This window comes from Hyperolius riggenbachi, chromosome 9 (genome assembly GCF_040937935.1).
Source record: "Hyperolius riggenbachi isolate aHypRig1 chromosome 9, aHypRig1.pri, whole genome shotgun sequence".
Lineage (NCBI taxonomy): Eukaryota > Metazoa > Chordata > Amphibia > Anura > Hyperoliidae > Hyperolius > Hyperolius riggenbachi.
Window position 1 is genome coordinate 9290590 of NC_090654.1, and position 22684 is coordinate 9313273.

The following is a 22684-nucleotide window of genomic DNA, read 5'->3' on the forward strand; positions in this document are numbered from 1 at the left end:
GCCAGTGATTTCTAGTTACCCCCTGCCCACCTCACACACTTTTCAGATATAATGTGAAATATCATTATGCTTGTGTGTCAAATATGGTATTTGAAGCTGAAAAAAACATTTCGTAAGACTACAATTGCCAGATAGAATTGCAGGCTACTTCAGGCTGACGCAGGGAATTATTCACGCTCTTCAAACTGCCACGGGGCGGGGCACAGACTGGGCTATAGGAGAAAACTGTACACTACGGCAACTGCAGTCTGCAGCACGGGAAGTGGGTGGTGGCTTCTAAAAATGATTTCTCTGACATGACATCAGATACCCATGTGAACTCTCCACCAAACTACAAATAAATTCTATCAGAGAGAGAATAGTCACACAGGGCTGGGAATCAACATGTATCAGTAACGAGGCCTTATCGAAATCTAGCTTCTGTCAATTTCGCTTTGCAAAGACATTTAAAACAAGGATAGCCCCAATTTCTAAAAACTTACCTCCAACAGGGTTTCAAAACGGCTAAATCTTTCCGTTTGGGCAAGGATGTCACCAATGGTCATCTGGAAAACACCACATGTTTGTTAATTATAGCATGGTAATTTGCATTTGTTGCTACTGTTACCTGATGAAGTGTTTTTTTTACTCACAAAAGGGTTTTTGTGCCCAATAAATCCTTGGAGTGTGTACGGGGCTACAATGGACCAAAAAGCCTTCTTACTAAAATGCTATGTAAAACTAAAATTTGCTTTCCTAAAACAGAAAGTATTTGCAATGATTCAGTTTGGAGTGAGCTCCGAGATGTCTCCCACAATGCATCACTGCTGAAAATATGCAAATTACCCATTGTTGTCCCTGTGAGCTAGCCACACCCCCAGATCCGCTGGAATGCAATGATGTGTCAGCTTTTTAATATTACAGATTAATATTCCAGCGGATCCGGAGGTGTGTTTAGCCCACAGGGACAACAATGGGTAATTTGCATATTTCAGAAGAGATGAATCGTGGGAGACATCTCGGAGCTCATTACAACCTGAATTATTTCAAATACTTTCTGTTTAAAGAAAGCAAATTTTTGTTTTCCATAGAATTTTAATAAGGGGGCTTTTTGGACCATTGTAGCCCCTCACGCACTTCAGGAGTTCTGGTTCACCATGAGCTTGCTGGTTAGTCTGTATCTCTGGGGGCGTTCAAGTCCTGCCCCATAGAGCCACATTAATCCATGCCATGCACTGATGAGGATTAACCAATCTGAAACAGGCTGTATGCATGTTGGATTATTATGGCTCTGTAGAATTAACAAGCTGACACATCATTGCATTCCAGCGGTTCTGGAGGTGTGGCTAGCTTACAGGGACAACAAAGGTCGATTTGCATATTTCAGCAGTGATGCATTGTGGGAGAAATCTCAGAGTTAACTCCAACCTGAATTATTGCAAATACATTCTGTTTTAAGAAAGCAACTTTTTGTTGTGCCAATAAAAAAAAACATCTGTATCAGGCTCTTTGAGGGCTCGTTCCCACTGTTGCGACGTGATTTCGGCCGCATTCCGACGCTTGTAAAAACGCATGCGGATGCGTTTCCGCATGCGTTTTTACCCGCGATTTCGCATGCGATTTCGCATGGCAGGGTGCCATGCGAAATTAACCATGACACTGCCAGGGCAAAATAAAATTGAAAAAGGTGCGAAATCGCACGCGAAATCGCGGGTAAAAACGCATGTAACAAACGCATGCGTTTTTACTATTAAATACATTAGCGGCGATTCGCACGGATTCCCGACGCAGGCGAAATCGTTGGCTCTTTTGTGCGTTTTTTTACCGCTGAAAAAAACGCACCTCAACAACGCTACAGTGGAAACAGGCCCATCCACTTGCATTACATGTGCGGATCTGCATGCGTTGGACGCATGCAGATTCGCGATAGTGGGAACGAGCCCTTACTTCCCTGGGCACCTCCAGCAATTTACATCTATTCTTGTATTATAATATTTTATGCTTGCAGATATGTCGCAAAAAGAGTAATTCAAATGAAAATAATGTAATGAATAAAAGTGCTTTTTTTTTTCTTCTTTTTTTTACAATATTAATTTAGAAATGATTTAGTCAATGTTTGCCCATTGTAAAATCTTTCCTTACTCTGATTTACATTCTGATTCCTGAGCAAAGCCAGACTGAATGCTCAGTGGGGGATTTTATCAGCGCTGATAACAAGCAGGCTGAGCAGTGAAGGATGAAACAGAGAGCAGGGTAGGTGTTTTCTCTAATGTTCCCACTGATATATACGGTAAAATACATGAGGGTGCTTCACTCTGGTTCTCTTTAAGCAATACCAGTTGCCCTGCAGTCCTGCTGATCCTCTGCCTCAACTACTTTCAGCCATAGCCCCTGAACAAGCATGCAGCAGATCAGGTGCTCTGACTGAAGTGTGACTGGATTAGCTGCATCCTTGTTTCAGGTGTGGGATTCAGACACTACTGAAGCCAGGCCCGGATTTACCTCACAGGAGCCTATAGACACAGATGTCCTCCCACCTTAGACTTCGCCCTCCATGAACCTCAAACTCCCTCTGAACCGCACCGCAAGTGTGCTGGCTGGCCCAGCAGTTGCTTCTCCCTTACTTCCCTTGCCCATCATAGGTAGCTACAAGTGCCCCATAGTAATAGGAAGCCAGCAGTACCCTCAGTATTAAGTAGCTAGAGGTGCCCCCAAGTATTAGGTAGTAGGAAGAACCTCAGTATTAGGTAGCTAGAAATGCCTCTAACTGAAAGGAAATCTGGTCAGTGGAATGCAGAGAGCAGGGTAAGTGACCTCTCATTTACACTCTCATCAGGACTCTACACAGGGAAGGAGGGAGTGAAGCACTCTGGGAGGAAAGTAAGCCGTCTTTCCATCATCAGGCGCCTGTAGGCCCATGCCTACTGTACCTTATGGTAAATCCGGCCCTGACTGAAGCCAAAGAGATCAGCAGGACTGCCAGGAAACTGGTATTGCTTGAAAGGAAGCAAATATGGCAGCCTCCATATCTCTCTTGCTTCAATTATGGTAAGAGGGGGTATCCTGAATAATTTTCTGCATTCTACTATACTGTGTGTCATTAAAGTGCCACTTCAAAGAAATAGCAAGGTGAAGAGAAAGTGATGAGATAAAGTTGTATGTACAGCATGTAAGCATGCAGATAACTAGGCAAGACTGATACCTGCTGGGTTCCGATGGCCTCTGCGCTGTCGTCTGTGAAGGGTTTGTCAATCACGTGGATGATGCCGTTGGCAGCCGGTAGATTTGCTCTAACTATTTTGTAAGTTTTTTCTGGTTCCGAGGTTTTGCTGATTTTCTGTGGACAAAGTTTAGGACGGTCATCATAAATGACACACTGAATGTTTAGGAACATGTATACATTTAGAATATTCTAACTCAAATATCCAGATCAAAGTCTTTCTTTTGGTTGTATCATGGTGGGGGGTTATAGTCTGGGGGGGGGGGGGGGATTGCTGTCTATGCTGTTTGCAAGTTTTTCCCTCCCCTATTCTATTTACCTAGGATCAGAGGGCTATTATTATTATTACTGATTTATAAAGCGCCAACATATTCCGTGGCACTGTAAATGAGACATACTGGATTTCACCCTAAGCTCACAGGACCTGCCCCCGCCACATGTGTGGGGTAGTTACCCACTCCTCCTCCTGGGTACCGGGAAAGGGGTGTGGGTTGGGTAATGAACCCCTGACTTGTGACATGGTTGGGGGCTTTGCAGGAGAGGGGAGAGTTTTTCGCTCCTCTCTTGCAGAATCCCCTTCCCATGTCATGGACCATGCAGACTGGTATGGTTCACGTGGAGGAGACCCACGCTGTCTGGCTCAGCCATTCTAGCAATACTAGTCTGCATGGGACAGGGGGGTTAACTCTTTCCAACCCACTGTCAGACTTGGTCCCCTCCAGCCCCACAGTGCGTTACATGATATAAATATTACGTGGGCGGATGTGGGCTGCCAGCACTGCACCGCCACCAGATTTAGTCCAGCAGAGTGTCAGGCCCCTCTGATCAAGATGTTAGAAACTTTTATCCCCATGGGCTCAACCTTGCACTGCGTAATTATGCATTACACTAACGCATGTGCACTGTGAGGCGGGGCTACAGCACGTGATCTGGTTCAGCCCCACCCCCTGATGACGGGTCACCTCCTAGCATTAGTGCGAGAAGTTAGGAAAAGCTCCCCCCCCCCCCCTGTTTAACATAGGCGGGAGGTGTCATGAGTGATCTGCATACTGGGTTGTAAAGGATTTAGTTTAAGAGATTAACATACCTCCCAACTTTTTGAGATAAGAAAGAGGGACACTTAAGCCACACCCCTGCCACACCCCTAATCACGCCCCGTCACACCCCTAGTCACGCATACCATAAAGATTTGATAAAAAAAAATATGTTTTATAATTCAAACCACACTGGTCCTTTCTATCCTGGTTCGTTTTTCTTTATGTTAACATTTGAAAATGCGAAACATATCAATTTAAAAGATGGGAATAAAGTTTATAGTCAAAAAACATTTTCAGTAAAAAACAAACAAAAAAACACATATTTACACAGATCTGTACATCAGTCCTGAAAGAGGGATAAATAAGGAAGGAAGAGGGACTGGGGTACCAAAGAGGGACTGCTTCTGCCAGCCCCCTGCAGCCATCCTGTGCCCACGCCATTTCCAAAAGATCATCCGGTCCCCAATGTCCACTGCCTTGACTGCACACGTCCTCGTACGCTACGATCACTGGGAGCGGCCTGCGCAGGTGCAGTACGAGAAAATCTCTATTACGCCTGCGCAGGACACTCACGGTGATGGGAGCGTGAACGAGATTGATCGCAGCGCTGTGGATGGAGACTGAAGAAAGTGAAAGTGAGCTACGGCGGAGGATCGTTTGGCAGCTACGAGGGCGCGTATCAGCTGCAGGGGGCAGGCAGAAGCCCCAGGTAAGCGAAACTTTTTTTTTTTTTTTTTTACATATTTCAGATATCCTTTAATTTATTAGTTTAAAAAATAACTTTAATAGTATTGTAAAATAACACACAAAGACATAGGTGATCAGTGATGTCTTCAGTTCCACAAAAGCAATAAATATTGTTGTCCAGCATCTAATTTAAAGTTACCTTTTGTTACATTTAATTGAAAGTGGAGCTGAACTCTTGCACAGGATAGAAGGAAAACAGAGGAATGCACCCTGTATGTATTTACAGAGTTTAGCCTGTCTGATCCCCTCTCATCCGTGTCTAATCACAAGTTGTAATTTACTCCTCCCCTGTGTCACATGACTGCCATGGCAGATAAGCCTATTTGAAAGCACAGGATGGTAACAATATGTCTGCTTCCATGAAAACAGGAAGTAGAAGCAGTGCAGATTTATTTTAGGATTTGTATCAGCTGTAACAAAGAAATGTTTTTTGTTTAAAGTCCACTTTAAGTTTAATTTGCCAGGCACAGAGAAGTTTAAAACTAACAGTGAAATCGGCCAATCGCTTGCGTCACTGCTTGCGATTCAGGGAGGGTAGATCTCCTAATGTAGAAGACACGGTTGCAGCAATCGTATCTTGTCCTCTTGACTTCATTAAAGATCTGTTATCCCTGGACTGAATGCCGCACGTCACATAATAACAGCTTCTTACCCCGTTAGCGAAATTCAGCATCCCGCCATTCATTGTCCACAATTTGCCAGCGCTGTAAAGATCTTTCTCCATGAATTGTCCGACGACCATGTGACCTTTACACTTGTGCCTCGCCGCGGTTTCCTGAACGGAGAAATAACGTACATTTTACGCACAGTCATTATAATCCGTCCAACACACAGCTCTGAGATGTGATGGGCAAAACATTCATAAATATTTATTGCTAAGAATAGTGTTGCTCGGATAGTGCTTTTTAAAATCCGAATTGATCCGGATCCGGATACCTAGATATCCGGATCCGGTTCGGATATCCGAATCCAGCCTTTTAGATATCCGCGTGAACGCGGATATCCGGTTGCATTATCCGCGGATATCCGGGCTATTCGGATATCTGGATAGAAAAACCGGAAGTGCCCTTTCAATAGCTTTAAAAGGTGTTTTTAGGGTAAATGAGGCATATATCATCATTATTTTGCAAAGGGGAACACTAATTGATGATGTGGGGACTTAAAAAAAAATGGCTGTCAATTAACATCAGGCCTAAGTTCCAGTCAGCGGTCGTGCAGCCCACATTGTGTCCAAAGTCCAACCGCACAACTGGGACATGACAGTTTTCAGCCAAGACACCTCCAAAAAATTATGCAGCAATTGTGTTTTGGATTAAATATAGGTGGTTTCAGTGGCCTGTGGCACCCTGGCCTGGCGGTGGGAGCTGCACAGGCAGCAGGAGCATGGCAATGCAGCAGCAGCAGGTGTAACGTATGCCAGGAGCCTGCCGGACGTGGCACGTGCCAAGTGTCACGTGGCACTTGCCAAGTGTCACGTGGAACTTGCCACTTGTCACTTGGCACGTGCCATGTGACACGTGCCAAGTGCCAAGTGACATGTGCCAAGTGACAGTCAGACAGCAGAGGAGAAGACACTAGTGCACACTAACACATTAATGAATTAACAATAGTGGAGTGATAGTAAAGGGGTTAATCACTGAACTTATCACTGTGTACAGCCCTTGCCCCAGCAGCAGCACTGCAGCTGTACAGCACACACTCTAACTGTCACACTATGAGACATCAGTCAAGCTAAATAACGATTACTATAGAGTAGTGAAGGGGTTAATCAATGAACAGCTTTAGGTTTATAACTGTGTACAGGCAGCCCTCGCTAGGCCAGCAGCACTGGAGCATGTCTCTCAGTGAGCATTCAGCAAGCCAGAACGATCTGTCTCATCATGGCAGCCCTCCTTATTATACAAGGGGGGCTGGCCAGTGTTCCTTTCTGTGATTGGTTGCTAGGGCTTCTGCTGGGAGCCCTCTGATTGGCTCCAGGACGTCATCACCTTAGTTACAGTATTTCGGATTCGGATATTCGCGGATATCCGGGTCATGCATCAAACTATCCGCAGATAGCTATGCAGATTTCTATTGCTATCCGGGATCCGGATTCTGATCTGGATAGCGTAAAAATGGTCGGATATCCGGGTTAACCCGGATATCCGGATTCCGGATGAGCATCACTGGCTAAGAATTCGTCAGCACTACAACTATTAGGAGGATCACCATGAGCACACATTTCTCAAAGTCGTAATTCGCAATCACGATGCAAAATTTTAATACGAAATTTTGGTAAATGCAGAATACATTTTGCACGTAATCCATCCATAATTTGGTATTATTTTGCATAATTTCATGCCGACTTTGGCGGTGACTAGCAAAGTCCCCCTACATACTATTATCACCAAAATTGCTAAGTATGTTAAAGGAAACCAGAGATCTTATAATACAAAGAATCGATACTTACCTGGGGCTTCCTCCAGCCCCATAAACACATGCGAGCCCCTCGCCGTCCTCCCGCAGTGAATTAGGAATTTATCTGAAATTTCACATTACAATTTTGCAATTGGTGCGAAATTACAATAATGCGAAATTCAAGCTCAACACTATTGTATAATATAGCTAGCTAGCACACTCCCGGACATATGCCCACACGTTGCATTGTGGGTGATACAGTAGTGCCGCGGTACTATGCCCATCCAAGCTTACAGTCTGAGGGCATGAGAGATGGATGCCGGATATCAGAATCAGAATCTTTATTTCGCCAAGTGCGACCGAAGTCGTACCCGGAATTGGTTGTGGTACACATGGCATTGGCAATAGAGAGAATTGACAGAACTGACATTAAAGTGAACCAGAGACGAAGCACCCTTGTGTATTTTACCATAGAAATCAGTGGGAACATTAGAGAAAACATTTACCATGCTCTCTGTTCCATCCTCACTGCTAAAAGTGTCTGTTATCTAGCTGAGATAAGAATCCCGGACTGAACATTGAGTCTGGCTTTGCTATAATGACTCAGCTATAATGATTCCTGAGCAAAGCCAGCAGGGGGCAGGCTTGGACTTGAAGACAGCAAAGAACACAGTCTCAGCTATAATTATTCTGTAGCAAAGCCAGACCGACTGCTTAGTCGGGATTCTTATCTTAGAGGTGATAACAGGCAAATTAAACAGAGAACAATGTAACAAAGAGCAGATTAGGTGTTTACTGTCATGTTCCCACTGATTTATAAGGTAAAATACATGAGGTTGCTTCATCTCTGGTTCTCTTTAAGACGTTAAACAATGAAAACAAGCAAAGACAGGTATGCAATACACAATACACACCCCAAAAAAAATAGTCGATGCTGTGTGACATGCAAGTTTGTTCATGAGTAGCCGCACCAGGGAGTGGATTTGTCTGGCCCCGGGGATAATATTCCGCAGCACCTTGAATTGAGTTGATCCTAGAAGTGTATCAGGGTGACGGCTGGGTTGAGCAGGATCGGGCTCCCATGTGCCACATCCTAGAGTATTGAGCTAAGTGGGGCAAGAGTACCCCTCGAGTGGCTGGAGTTCAGCAGGAGGGCTGCTTGAGAAAAAAAGGTGTCCCTTCGCCTGTTGGTTTTTGGGCGAATGGCTCTGTAGCGTCGGCCTGATGGGAGGAGCTTGAAGAACCGGTAGCCTGGGTGGGAGGGGTCCTGGGAAATCCTGTTAGCTCTTTTCTTCAATCTAGCGGTATAGAGCAGGTCTAGGGGTGGCAGAGGGGAGCCGATGACCCTTTCTGTTGAGCTGATGACTCTTTAAAGCTTATACTTACCACTGGGGGTTGCTCTTGCATACCACACTATAATGGCGGAGCAGAGGGTACCTTCAATAGTGGCAGTGTAGAAGCTGGACAGCAGCTTCTGGGGCATACCAAATTTTTTCAATTGGCGTAGAAAGAACAGTCTCTGCTGAGCCTTCCTCTGGATTTTGGAAGTGTTCTGTCCCCACTTAATATGCCCACACACGTGGCATTGTGGGTGATACAGCAGTGCCGCGGTACTATGCCCATCCAAGCTTACAGTCTGTAGCCAGTAAAGTTGTCACACTTACATTCACTTTAGTTGTTTTCATAACGGGCACGAAGACAGTGAAAGGACCAGATTTCCTGAGAGCCAGTCCGCACCCATCCTCTAAGAAAAAGAAAAAAGTTCATTTGCAGATGCAATTACATTCACTGACCAGGCTCCACCCTCTGTGCAAAGTAACATTTAATTTTATTGCATGCTGTTGCATTTCAGGGCATTACAGCCGTTACACCCACCTCACCTACATAAACCCCAAAACCTAAGTATGGATTTGGCACGGTCAGTTTGGGCCTCCAGTAAGTAGAATATGAGTGAAGCGATTACTGACACTCTGTGGTTTTTGTTTTTGTGATGTGTTTGACAGTGTTTCAGTGCTTTGAAACGGTCAATCATGTCACCCTGACACTAATTGATTGAACCGTAACCAAGAACTGAACTTCAGCCCAATCAGTAGCTGATATCCCCTTTCCCATGAGAAATCTTTTCCTTTTATCAAACAGATCATCAGGGGGTGCTGTATGGCTGATATTGTGGTGAAACCCCTCCCACAGTGTGATGTCAGGACCATGGTCCTGACAGTTTCCTGTCTGTGAACCCTGTTGCATTGTGGGAAATAACAGCTGTTTCCAACTGCCAAGCAGCCAGTATCTCAATCTGTGCCAATGTACATAAAAAACAACAACCTTTTAGCCTATCGCATTGTTGGGGGTGGGTGGGGGAGGGGTGTAACAGATAATGGCAGTTGGTGCTGTTTTTTTTTCATGTCTGCCAGCAGTAAAGATGATTATGTGCAGGCTGAATGTGGATCAAACAATATGAACAAATTACAGGGCGAATATTAATCATTTTTTGATCTCTCCTCTATTTTTTAACTGCTCACTTTGCAATGTATTTATTTATTTTTTTCCCCTTGTGGCTAAGGTTTCTCTTTAAGGGACAAAATTTAAAAGGCCTCAATTCACTAAACTTATCTCTTGTCTTTAACCACTTCGGGACCACAGTCTTTTCGCCCCTTAAGGACCAGAGCCTTTTTCTCCATTCAGACCACTGCAGCTTTCACGGTTTATTGCTCGGTCATAAAACCTACCACCTAAATGAATTTTACCTCCTTTTCTTGTCACTAATACAGCTTTCTTTTGATGCTATTTGATTGCTGCTGCGAGTTTTACTTTTTATTATATTCATCAAAAAAGACATGAATTTTGTCAAAAAAATGACTTTTTTAACTTTCTGTGCTGACATTTTTCAAATAAAGTAAAATTTCCTATACATTTGAGCGCGAAAGTTATTCTGCTACATGTCTTTGATAAAAAAAAAAACATTCAGTGTATATTTATTGGATTGGGTAAAAGTTATAGCGTTTACAAACTATGGTGCCAAAAGTGAATTTTCCCATTTTCAAGCATCTCTGACTTTTCTGCGCACCTGTCATGTTTCATGAGGGGCTAAAATTCCAGGATAGTACAAATACCCCCCAAATGACCCCATTTTGGAAAGAAGACATCCCAAAGTATTCAGTGAGAGGCATGGTGAGTTCATAGAAGATTTTATTTTTTGTCACAAGTTAGCGGAAAATGACAGTTTGTGACAAAAAAAAAAAAAAAAAAAAGTTTCCATTTCTTCTAACTTGCGACAAAAAAAAATGAAATCTGCCACGGACTCACTATGCTCCTCTCTGAATACCTTGAAGTGTCTACTTTCCAGAATGGGGTCATTTGTGGGGTGTGTTTACTGTCCTGGCATTTGGGGGGTGCCTAATTGTAAGCACCCCTGTAAAGCCTAAAGATGCTCATTGGACTTTGGGCCCCTTAGCGCAGTTAGGCCGCAAAAAAGTGCCACACATGTGGTATTGCCGTACTCAGGAAAAGTACTATAATGTGTTTTGGGGTGTATTTTTACACATACACATGCTGGGTGGGAGAAATATCTCCGTAAATGACAATTTTTTTATTTTTTTTACACACAATTGTCTATTTATAGAGATATTTCTCCCACTCAGCATGGGTATGTGGAAAAATACACCCCAAAACACATTATACTACTTCTCCTGAGTACGGCGATACCACATGTGTGGCACTTTTTTGCACCCTAACTGCGCTAAGGGGCCCAAAGTCCAATGAGTACCTTTAGGATTTCACAGGTCATTTTGAGAAATTTCGTTTCAAGACTACTCCTCACGGTTTAGGGCCCCTAAAATGCCAGGACAGTATAGGAACCCCACAAATTACCCCATTTTAGAAAGAAGACACCCCAAGGTATTCCGTTAGATGTATGGTGAGTTCATAGAAGATTTTTTTTTTTTGTCACAAGTTAGCGGAAATTGATTGTAATTGTTTTTTTTCACAAAGTGTCATTTTCCGCTAACTTGTGACAAAAAATAAAATCTTCTATGAACTCGCCATTCTCCTAACGGAATACCTTGGGGTGTCTTCTTTCTAAAATGGAGTCATTTGTGGGGTTCCTATACTGCCCTGGCATTTTAGGGGCCCTAAACCGTGAGGAGTAGTCTTGAAACCAAATGTGGCAAAATGACCTGTGAAATCCTAAAGGTACTCATTGGACTTTGGGCCCCTTAGCGCACTTAGGGTGCAAAAAAGTGCCACACATGTGGTACCGCCGTACTCAGGAGAAGTAGTATAATGTGTTTTGGGGTGTATTTTTACACATACCCATGCTGGGTGGGAGAAATATCTCTGTAAATGACAATTATTTGATTTTTTTTACACACAATTGTCCATTTACAGAGAGATTTCTCCCACCCAGCATGGGTATGTATAAAAATACACCCCAAAACACATTATACTACTTCTTCTGAGTACGGCGATACCACATGTGTGACACTTTTTTGCAACCTAGGTGCGCTAAGGGGCCTAACGTCCTATTCACAGGTCATTTTGAGGCATTTGGATTCTAGACTACTCCTCACGGTTTAGGGCCCCTAAAATGCCAGGGCAGTATAGGAACCCCACAAGTGACCCCATTTTAGAAAGAAGACACCCCAAGGTATTCTGTTAGGAGTATGGTGAGTTCATAGAAGATTTTTTTTTTGTCACAAGTTAGCGGAAAATGACACTTTGTGAAAAAAAAAACAATACATATCAATTTCCGCTAACTTGTGACAAAAAATAAAATCTTCTATGAACTCATCATACACCTAAAAGAATACCTTGGGGTGTCTTCTTTCTAAAATGGGGTCACTTGTGGGGTTCCTATACTGCCCTGGCATTTTAGGGGCCCTAAACCGTGAGGAGTAGTCTTGAACCCAAATGTCTCAAAATGACCTGTGAAATCCTAAAGGTACTCATTGGACTTTGGGCCCCTTAGCACAGTTAGGCTGCAAAAAAGTGTCACACATGTGGTATCGCCGTACTCAGAAGAAGTAGTATAATGTGTTTTGTGGTGTATTTTTACATATAACCATGCTGGGTGGGAGAAATATCTCTGTAAATGACACATTTTTGATTTTTTTTACACACAATTGTCCATTTACAGAGAGATTTCTCCCACCCAGCATGGGTATGTGTAAAAATACACCACAAAACACATTATACTACTTCTCCTGAGTATGGCGATACCACATGTGTGACACTTTTTTGCAGCCTAGGTGCGCTAAGGGGCCCAACGTCCTATTCACAGGTCATTTTGAGGCATTTGTTTTCTAGACTACTCCTCACGGTTTAGGGCCCCTAAAATGCCAGGGCAGTATAGGAACCCCACAAGTGACCCCATTTTAGAAAGAAGACACCCCAAGGTATTCCGTTAGGGGTATGGTGAGTTCATAGAAGATTTTATTTTTTCTCACAAGTTAGTGAAAAATGACACTTTGTGAAAAAAACAATAACAATCCAATTTCCGCTAACTTTTGACAAAAAATAAAATATTCTATGAACTCATCATACACCTAACAGAATACCTTGGGGTGTCTTCTTTCTAAAATGGGGTCACTTGTGGGGTTCCTATACTGCCCTGGCATTTTACGGGCCCAAAACTGTGAGTAGTCTGGAAACCAAATTTCTCAAAATGACTGTTCAGGGGTATAAGCATCTGCAAATTTTGATGACAGGTGGTCTATGAGGGGGCAAATTTTGTGGAATCGGTCATAAGCAGGGTGGCCTCTTAGATGACAGGATGTATTGGGCCTGATCTGATGGATAGGAGTGCTAGGGGGGTGACAGGAGGTGATTGATGGGTGTCTCAGGGGGCGGTTAGAGGGGAAAATAGATGCAATCAATGCACTGGGGAGGTGATCGGAAGGGGGTCTGAGGGGGATCTGAGGGTTTGGCCGAGTGATCAGGAGCCCACACGGGGCAAATTAGGGCCTGATCTGATGGGTAGGTGTGCTAGGGGGTGACAGGAGGTGATTGATGGGTGTCTCAAGGTGTGATTAGAGGGGGGAAATAGATGCAAGCAATGCACTGGCGAGGTGATCAGGGCTGGGGTCTGAGGGCGTTCTGAGGTGTGGGCGGGTGATTGGGTGCCCGCAAGGGGCAGATTAGGGTCTAATCTGATGGGTAACAGTGACAGGTGGTGATAGGGGGTGATTGATGGGTAATTAGTGGGTGTTTAGAGGAGAGAATAGATGTAAACAATGGATTTGGGAGGTGATCTGATGTCGGATCTGCGGGCGATCTATTGGTGTGGGTGGGTGATCAGATTGCCCGCAAGGGGCAGGTTAGGGGCTGATTGATGGGTGGCAGTGACAGGGGGTGATTGATGGGTGGCAGTGACAGGGGGTGATTGATGGGTGATTGACAGGTAATCAGTGGGTTATTACAGGGGAGAACAGATGTAAATATTGCACGGGCGAATTGATAAGGGGGGGGTCTGAGGGCAATCTGAGCGTGTGGGCAGGTGATTGGGTGCCCGCAAGGGGCAGATTAGGGTCTAATCTGATGGGTAACAGTGACAGGTGGTGATAGGGGGTGATTGATGGGTAATTAGTGGGTGTTTAGAGGAGAGAATAGATGTAAACAATGGATTTGGGAGGTGATCTGATGTCGGATCTGCGGGCGATCTATTGGTGTGGGTGGGTGATCAGATTGCCCGCAAGGGGCAGGTTAGGGGCTGATTGATGGGTGGCAGTGACAGGGGGTGATTGATGGGTGGCAGTGACAGGGGGTGATTGATGGGTGATTGACAGGTAATCAGTGGGTTATTACAGGGGAGAACAGATGTAAATATTGCACGGGCGAATTGATAAGGGGGGGGTCTGAGGGCAATCTGAGCGTGTGGGCAGGTGATTGGGTGCCCGCAAGGGGCAGATTAGGGTCTAATCTGATGGGTAACAGTGACAGGTGGTGATAGGGGGTGATTGATGGGTAATTAGTGGGTGTTTAGAGGAGAGAATAGATGTAAACAATGGATTTGGGAGGTGATCTGATGTCGGATCTGCGGGCGATCTATTGGTGTGGGGGGGTGATCAGATTGCCCGCAAGGGGCAGATCAGGGGCTGATTGATGGGTGGCAGTGACAGGGGGTGATTGACGGGTGATTGACAGGTGATTGACAGGTGATTGACAGGTGATTGACAGGTGATCAGGGGGGATAGATGCATACAGTACACGGGGGGGGGGGGGTCTGGGGGGGGTCTGGGGAGAATCTGAGGGGTGGGGGGGTGATCAGGAGGGAGTAGGGGGCAGATTAGGGACTTAAAAAAAAAATAGCGTTGACAGATAGTGACAGGGAGTGATTGATGGGTGATTAGGAGGGTGACTGGGTGCAAACAGTGGTCTGGGGGGTGGGCAGGGGGGGGTCTGAGGGGTGCTGTGGGCGATCAGGGGGCAGGGGGGGGGGAAATCAGTGTGTTTGGTGCAGACTAGGGTGGCTGCAGCCTGCCCTGGTGGTCCCTCGGACACTGGGACCACCAGGGCAGGAGGCAGCCAGTATAATAGGCTTTGTATACATTACAAAGCCTATTATACACTGTTGCAGCGGCGATCCGGATGCCAGTAACCCGCCGGCGCTTCCGAACGGCCGGCGGGTTACGGCGAACGGGGGGCGGAGCCAGTCCCCGGCGGCTGATCGCGTCACGAATGACGCGATCGCCGCATAGCCACTCCCGCAGCCGCCCCCGCCGATGGGCGTATTGCGGTCGTTTGGGCCCAGACTTTGCCGCCGCCCATCGGCTGGGGGCGGTCGTTATGTGGTTAATAACGTTTCTAGAGTTATCACCATGGTGATGAGGCATGTAGTATTCAGGAAACATTTTACCTCAGGCAAACCTAAAGTTAACTCTTCTGTCTTTAAGTTAACACTTCAATCCTTAAAATAACTCCAGAGTTAGACAGGCTGTTTATTAACTGGGTGTGAAAATAACTACAGAGGAGGTAAATTAACTATAGAGGAGGTAAATTAACTACAGAGGATGAAGAGAGAAGATAACTCTCTCACTGTGTGGAGGTAAGTTTTCTCTTGCCTTATTATCTCCAGCATGATCTTAGTGAATTGAGGCTTTAAAAAAAGTATTCTCTGTACTTTGCATGTTGGCAGCTAATGTATTGCATCTCACTCTCCCTAAAACGTTCATCTATTTAACGTTACCAAGAATGCAGCAAGAGGGATGAGACTCTCGCCTCACCTGATTGTGATAGTTTGTACTTCAGCTGAGTGATTTCCAGACCCCCCAGCAGAGGTTAGATGTCAATATAAACCATTCCTAAAAAGTTTGTTTTGGATGATTCCACCTGTAACTCAACGATGCAAAGATGTGGATTTGTATCAATGATGTACCGTATTTTTCGGAATATAAGACGCACTTTTTCTTCCCCAAAACTAGGGAGGAAAAGTGGGTGCGTCTTATATTCAAAAGGTACGGTTTTGGGTCCCAGAATATACTCACCTGATCCTGCCGCCGCGCTCCTCTTCTCCATCTGCGGTAATCCGAGGCTGCCCGATCATCCAGATTCATGTCTTCTGTATCATGAGGCTTCCCATTCCATAAGGATGCAGCTCTTTGGCGTCCCATCCGCCGCGTTCCTCATCGCTGCAGTCTCGGTATACAGACTGCAGCCTTCCGGTGTACGCATTCCTCTGCCCGATACTCTTCCTAGTTACCGCGTCATAGGCACTTCCTGGTTACAGTGCCTCTTCTGTGTGACCCGCAGCGCACATGCGCCTGACGTCACGTGCGCTGTAACCAGGAAGTGCCTATGACGCTTTAACTAGGAAGAGTATCGGCAGAGGAACGAGTACACCGGAAGGCTGCAGTCTATATACCGAGACTGCAGCGATGAGGAACGCGGCGGATGGGCCGCCAAAGAGCTGCATCCTTAATGAGTGGGAAGCCTCATGATACAGAAGACATGAATCTGGATGATCGGGCAGCCTCGGATTACCGCAGATGGAGGACAGGAGCGCGGCGGCAGGATCAGGTGAGATACAGCAGAGGTTAGTTAGTGAAGTGTAGCATAGTGTAGTGTCGTTGGTGGGGGGGCAGAAGGGGTTAGTTAGTGAAGTGTAGTGTAGTTGGTGGGGGCAGCATAGCTTAGTGTAGTGTAGTGTAGTTGGTGGGGACAGCAGAGGTTAGTTAGTGAAGTGTAGTGAGGTGTAGTTGGTGGGGGGCAGAAGGGGTTAGTTAGTGAAGTGTAGTTGGTGGGGGACAGAAGGGGTTAGTTAGTGAAGTGTAGTGTAGTTGGTGGGGACAGCAGAGGTTAGTTAGTGAAGTGTAGTGAGGTGTAGTGTAGTTGGTGGGTGGCAGAAGGGGTTAGTTAGTGAAGTGTAGTGAGGTGTAGTGTAGTTGGTGGGGGGCAGAAGGGGTTAGTTAGTGAAGTGTAGTGTAGCTGGCCAGTGTAGCCTAGATGGAGACATTTTAGAGGGGAGTAGGTTGGTAAGACGCCCCTGCACCAAAGACGCATCTAGGTTTAGTTAATTTTTTTGCCATCTAAAACTAGGTGCGTCTTATATGTCGGAGCGTCTTATATTCCGAAAAATACGGTAATTATTTTGTTTCTTACCAAATATTCTCAAAGCACCCGGCTTTTCCTTCATGGGTATAAAGTCCGTTCTTATCTTCTGAATCGCATACAGAAGGTTTCCATAGCAGTTCCTACCGTCGCTGATCTCGCCCTCCATACACACGCACCTACAGGCAGCGTACAAACAATAAGCGTTACACCGCCATATCTCACAGTTTGCACACACCATCATTACACCAAGCATACAGATGTCATTTCAATGCACACCCCTCATTTCATACATTATCTATTTATACAGCGTAGGAGGGCAGAGCCGGGGGTGGCGTTTTGGGCCAAGTACTGATATTCATTTCTGAGAAATTAAGGGTGTGATTACTGCAGCAATCCAACTAGAAACAACCAATAACTTAGTAATTGGAGGGGGTTGATCAGGGAGATGCAAATGAGTCTGCATTCATGCGGAATTATGCAAATATACGCAGCTTGATAATAGTCCCAGCACTAAAAAATGGGCAGCATGGTAGCGTAGTGGATGGCACTCTCGCCTTGCAGCACTGGCAGGGCCGGATTTACCATAAGGCTCGTGCCTACAGGCGCCTGATAATGGAAAGGTGGCTCACTTCCCTCCCAGAGTGTCTTCTTCCCTCCTTCCCTATGCAGAGTCCAGATGAGAGAAAGGTTACTCCCCCAGCTCTCGGCATTCCACTGCCGATGATCTCCCTTCAGTCTGGGGCACCACTAGCTACTTAATACTGAGGTACCTCTAGCTCAGGGGTAGGGAAGCTATGGCTCGGGGGCCAGATGTGGCTCTTTTGATGGCTGCATCTGGCTCACAGACAAATCAGTAGGGGGTTAATTCACTTCACTGCTCAAGCAGCAGCAGCACAGCTTAGTGTGGCAGCACAAGTAAAATCTTCAAAGTAGTGCCGCTACTGCTGTAGCATACACTACTAACTTACTCACGCTGCCTCAAAACGAACAGCTGCTCCAATTGTCCCACTCTGGACCCTGTCAGGTCCAGTAACTTTGTAGGACGAGATCCCTGCACTTTGATTGGCCCAATAGGCTGTCTGTCACTTGGCAGGCAGTCTATTGGGCCAAAGTGTGGGGATCTCGTCCTACAAAGTGAATCAACCCCCAAGTCAGCTAGCTAATTGTACAAGCTGTTAGTCGGTATTTCTCCTGTCTGGCTCTTGGGGAAATTGCTGATGTTGCTGAGACCCAAGAGAAGCTGAAGACGTGTCTGACACTTCTGCTGCCCGGCGGATCAACTGTCTACACATCCCCATAGCAACAGGGACCTGAGCCCTCTGCTGCGCATGCGCATTGTCCCAGTTTGAAACATATTGTATGGCTCTCACAGAATTGCATTTTGAAATATGTGGCAGGCATTTATGGCTTTCTCAGCCAAAAAGGTTCCTCACCCCTGCTCTAGCGACGACCGATCGGTAATAACAAGCGCGGGGAGAGGGGGGGGAGCGGGAACGCGCAGTGGGGAGGGCAGTAGTAGCAACGTACCTGCACAGAGTTGTGGCATTTTGCTGGGATGTACTTAGCCAGCCAGGTCACTTGGCGTGCAGTTTAAACAGTGTTCCCATTCATTAATCTAGCGGGTAACAAGCACGGGGGGTGGGAGGGGGGAGCGGGAACGCGCGGTGCACAAAGTTTTGGCATTTTGCCGGGATGTAGTTACTCGTCCTGGCAGAGGGGAAGTGGTTACTGACTTGACACATGGGGCAAACGGACTGTGGCTTGTGTAAGCTAAACGGAGTATACTACCTCAATTTAAATGTAATGGTCCTAGAAAATCTAAACACACAGAAAACTATTTTACAGGTTTACTGAAACCCTTTTTTTAAAAGATGCATAGTAAGCATAGATATTGGAATATCACAATTGTAAACACATTTAATGTGCCATAATACAGTGGGTGGTGCAAATGCCAAAGAAATAATGATGAGATATAGACAAGTACCACAGGCTGTCTGATGCAAGACCGCCACCTTGTGGTGCAAAGAGTACAGGATTCTCCAGTAATCAACTGATCAATTGAAACATCCAATTGAAACTCATCAATTGAAACATCCAATGATAAATACACAGACATGTTAAAACACTGAACATAAGGTGTCAAACTATGCCTAGATTATGGTGGCAACATTAGATTGTGACCCCTCTGAGGGACAGTTAGGGTGCATACACAAATCCAATTTTGAATGGCCAGTCACTAGCCAATTTTACCACTTGGATATAATAGGAGAGCTTACCTACACAATAAGTTCATAGTATTCAAATTATGTTGGTCCTTATAGTACATGGGGGTCGTAAAATAATTGGCCAATGAAAATTGAATGTGTGTATGCACCCTAAGTAACATGTGCTGTACAATGTACTCTCTAAACACTACTGAGCAGAAGTGCTAGATCAATGAATAATAATAATAATTCTGTTTTAGCCATATTCAGACACTCAGCACTAATGAGCACACAAACAAAACCATACAAATCAGGGAACTTTCTGCTCATGTGACTGGAGCCAACTATGTGAGTTTTTACACATACAATACACACATACACATACACACACACACACATACGAATATATATATATATATATGTATATATATATATATATATATATATATATATATATATATATATATATATATATATATATATATATATATATATATAGCAATACTGGCTAAATGTATTATTATTTACTATATTTTACCAGTAACAGGCAGTTGCTTGGAACGGAAGTTAGGGCAAACTTACTTAGCACCTCCAGGAGGAACCACTTGGCAGTGAGCCGTGTTGCCACAAGCGAACTGGCGGCACTGGTAGGGCGTGTAGCACCCGGCTGACGCGTTTCGCGCTACCATTCCAGGAAGACAACTGCAATAAGACTGGAAGTTACCAGTAGTCAGTACAGCAAGCTCAGATATCAGCAGGCAGCAAAACACAAGCGAGTTTTACATACATGAAACACCAATATTTATTCAGTCGTCGCACTCGAGGGGTTAATACAGTCTTTTTCTCAGGAAACAATACAGTATTTAACACAGAGTAGGGACATCAGGAGCCAAATATAGTGTAGTATGTACTGGTAGTTGAAATGAAGTATGATAGAGTAATAAGCTACACTCACAAAGCAGGGTTGCTATAATGACTCAGCTATAATGATTCCTGAGCAGAGCCACAAGGGGGCAGGCTTGGGCTTGAAAAGACACCAGAGAACACAGACTCAGCTTTAACGATTCCAGAACAAAGCCAGACTGAATGCTCAGTCGGGGATTTTATCAGGGCTGATAACAAGCAGGCTGAGCAGTGAAGAATGACACAGAGAGCAGGGTAGGTGTTTTCTCTAATGTTCCCACTGATCTATATGGTAAAATACATGAGGGTGCTTAGTCTCTGGTTCCCTTTAAAGTGAATGTTTACCGATTCTAAAAACAAAAAGTCGGATACTCACCTAAGGAGAGGGAAGGCTCGGTCCTAATGAGCCTTCCCTCTCCTCTCCCGATGCCCGGTCCCGTGCAGGATCCCCCGTGGCAGTATTCGACCAGTTCGGTCAAATACTGCCACTTCCGCCACCGAAGGGAGCTTTCGGAAGCCTTCGGGAGCACTCGGGCTCCCAAAGACGGGCCGCTCCATACTACGCATGCGCGAGCGCCCTCTATGACGTGCTCGCGCGTACGTAGTGTGGAGTGGCCCGTCTTCGGAAGCCCGAGTGCTCCCGAAGCCTTCCGAAGTCCCTGCGGCGGTGGATGCGAACGGGGGAGCCAGCGCAGCACCGAGGGCACCGGGAGAGGAGAGGGAAGGCTCATTAGGACCGAGCCTTCCCTCTCCTTAGGTGAGTATCCGACTTTTTGTTTTTAGAATCGGTACCCATTGGCTTTAAGAAGTCACTCTCCGTAGATGAGGAAAAAAGGGGGTAACACCCCTCCACCAGGGGTGGACTTGATATAGTGTAGTATGGATACAGAGGCTCCAAAAGGACAAAAGTATCCAAAAAGTATAAAACATGAGGAGGAAGTGGTGGACTTGCCTCCTCCAAGCAGACACAAAAATTGCCAATGTGTTTGTGAAATAGAACAAGTTTATTTACATACTCTGGGGGACAATGCAACACGTTTCGCAGGTTTGATCCCGCTTCATCAGGCAATAACAACGGAGCAATAGCAGATGTGGTCAGTAGAAGAACCAGGCACCACATTGACAATTTTTGTGTCTGCCTGGAGGAGGAGGTCCACCCCTGCCTTCTCATGTTTTTTAACTTTTTAGATACTTTTATCCTTTTGGCACCTCGGTATCCATACTATGCAATACATTATTTAAAGAGGCCCTGTAGTGACATTTAGTAGAATGCAGTAAATTATTCAAGATACACACTTTTATGGTTTAAGCAACAGAAATATGTATATTAGTAATATGTAGCCAAGACACAGAACATTTCCATTACACTTTTCTCCTGGCGGACTAAAAGCGCCAGAGCTGCTGCCAGCTTGTTCAGAGAAGCTGACTATCTAATTCCCCTAGCACAGTTCTACACACATGCAGTTACGCAGGATTTGCGCAGAAGAAGCCGACCCAGTCGGGTCGAGGTCACTAAGGAGGGGAAACCAGAAGACTGGGTGACCGCTGAACTGCAGCGAGGGACACAGAGACTTCTAGAGGCTGGAGGAAGCCCCAGGTAAATAAAGCTGCAATACTTTACTACGACTCATGCATCATTTATCAGAAATAGGACTTCATGCAGAAGATTGGGAGGTGTGGACAATGCTTCTGGAAGTCAAAGGTCACATGATCTTCTACATCACATAAAGAAGCTAGAAGATTCAGAGAATGGTTTGTTACTAAAGGCATCACTGGGCCGAAGAACAAACAAAGTAAACTGATAAAACAAGTATGTAGTTATTAAAAAAAAAAAAAAAAAAACCAAATGCCCTGCCTTGAAAAAGGGGACATATCCCCCCCAATGACTTCTGCCTGACCACCCCACGCATCTCGCATTTCCACTCCCATGTACGACTGCAAGACTTCTCTAGAGCTGCCCCAATCCCTTGATCCCCTTCCCTGCTGGAATGTGTATTTAGCAACAACAGTCTATTATGTGTTTATTAGGTAAGATGCAATGCCAGCTATAACCACCGGGTGGCAGTGTGTTTTTGTAGCAAACATTCGGTGTCTCTAATGTGATATTTAAATAGAGTATTTGTTGTTCTTCTTCTTGATGTGTCATAGCCAAGAGAGCCATTACCAAAGGGCTGATTAATATCAGTTTTCCTGCATTTTTCATTGCTTCACACTAAGAAACAACATTATACATACTCTTCTAATATTCTAATATTCCCACAACCCATCAGGTTTGCTCCCTCCAACATCTTCAGACAATTCCCCAAGACTCAACTTTTTCAACAAGATGGTCCTACCCCCCCCCCCCCCCCCCCCCACACACACACACACACACACGCTGATGCCCTAACTTTGCCATGCACCTCTGGTTAAGCCCCTACTTAATGTGCCCTACTTTCTCCCTTTAGACGGTAAGCATTTGGCAGGGTCCTGGACCTCATCAGTGTTTTTTAGTTCTGTCTTTATTATAGGCTGCTGTACCTATGGATAGGTGTTCTGTGACCACACCCCTTTAGCCCCTGCCCTGTGTTCTCTGACCACACCCCTTTAGCCCCTGCCCTGTGTTCTCTGACCACACCCCTGTAGCCCCTGCCCTGTGTTCTCTGACCACACCC

General features: G+C 45.4%; 1 protein-coding gene across 3 annotated transcripts in view; it reads right to left on the reverse strand.

The window, feature by feature from the left end:
- The window catches only part of STAB1 (stabilin 1), a 308949-nt gene that overhangs the window by 231461 nt on the left and 54804 nt on the right, over positions 1-22684 (reverse strand). For 2 of the 3 annotated variants that reach the window (XM_068251889.1, XM_068251888.1), the window contains exons 9-14: positions 19710-19840; positions 16972-17099; positions 9045-9124; positions 5636-5758; positions 3182-3316; positions 483-545 (exon numbers count right to left, since the gene is read on the reverse strand). In XM_068251889.1, the coding sequence (XP_068107990.1) occupies positions 483-545; positions 3182-3316; positions 5636-5758; positions 9045-9124; positions 16972-17099; positions 19710-19840 (660 nt within the window). The remainder of the gene's footprint in view (positions 1-482; positions 546-3181; positions 3317-5635; positions 5759-9044; positions 9125-16971; positions 17100-19709; positions 19841-22684) is intronic. The other variant, XM_068251891.1, reaches the window with a different exon arrangement.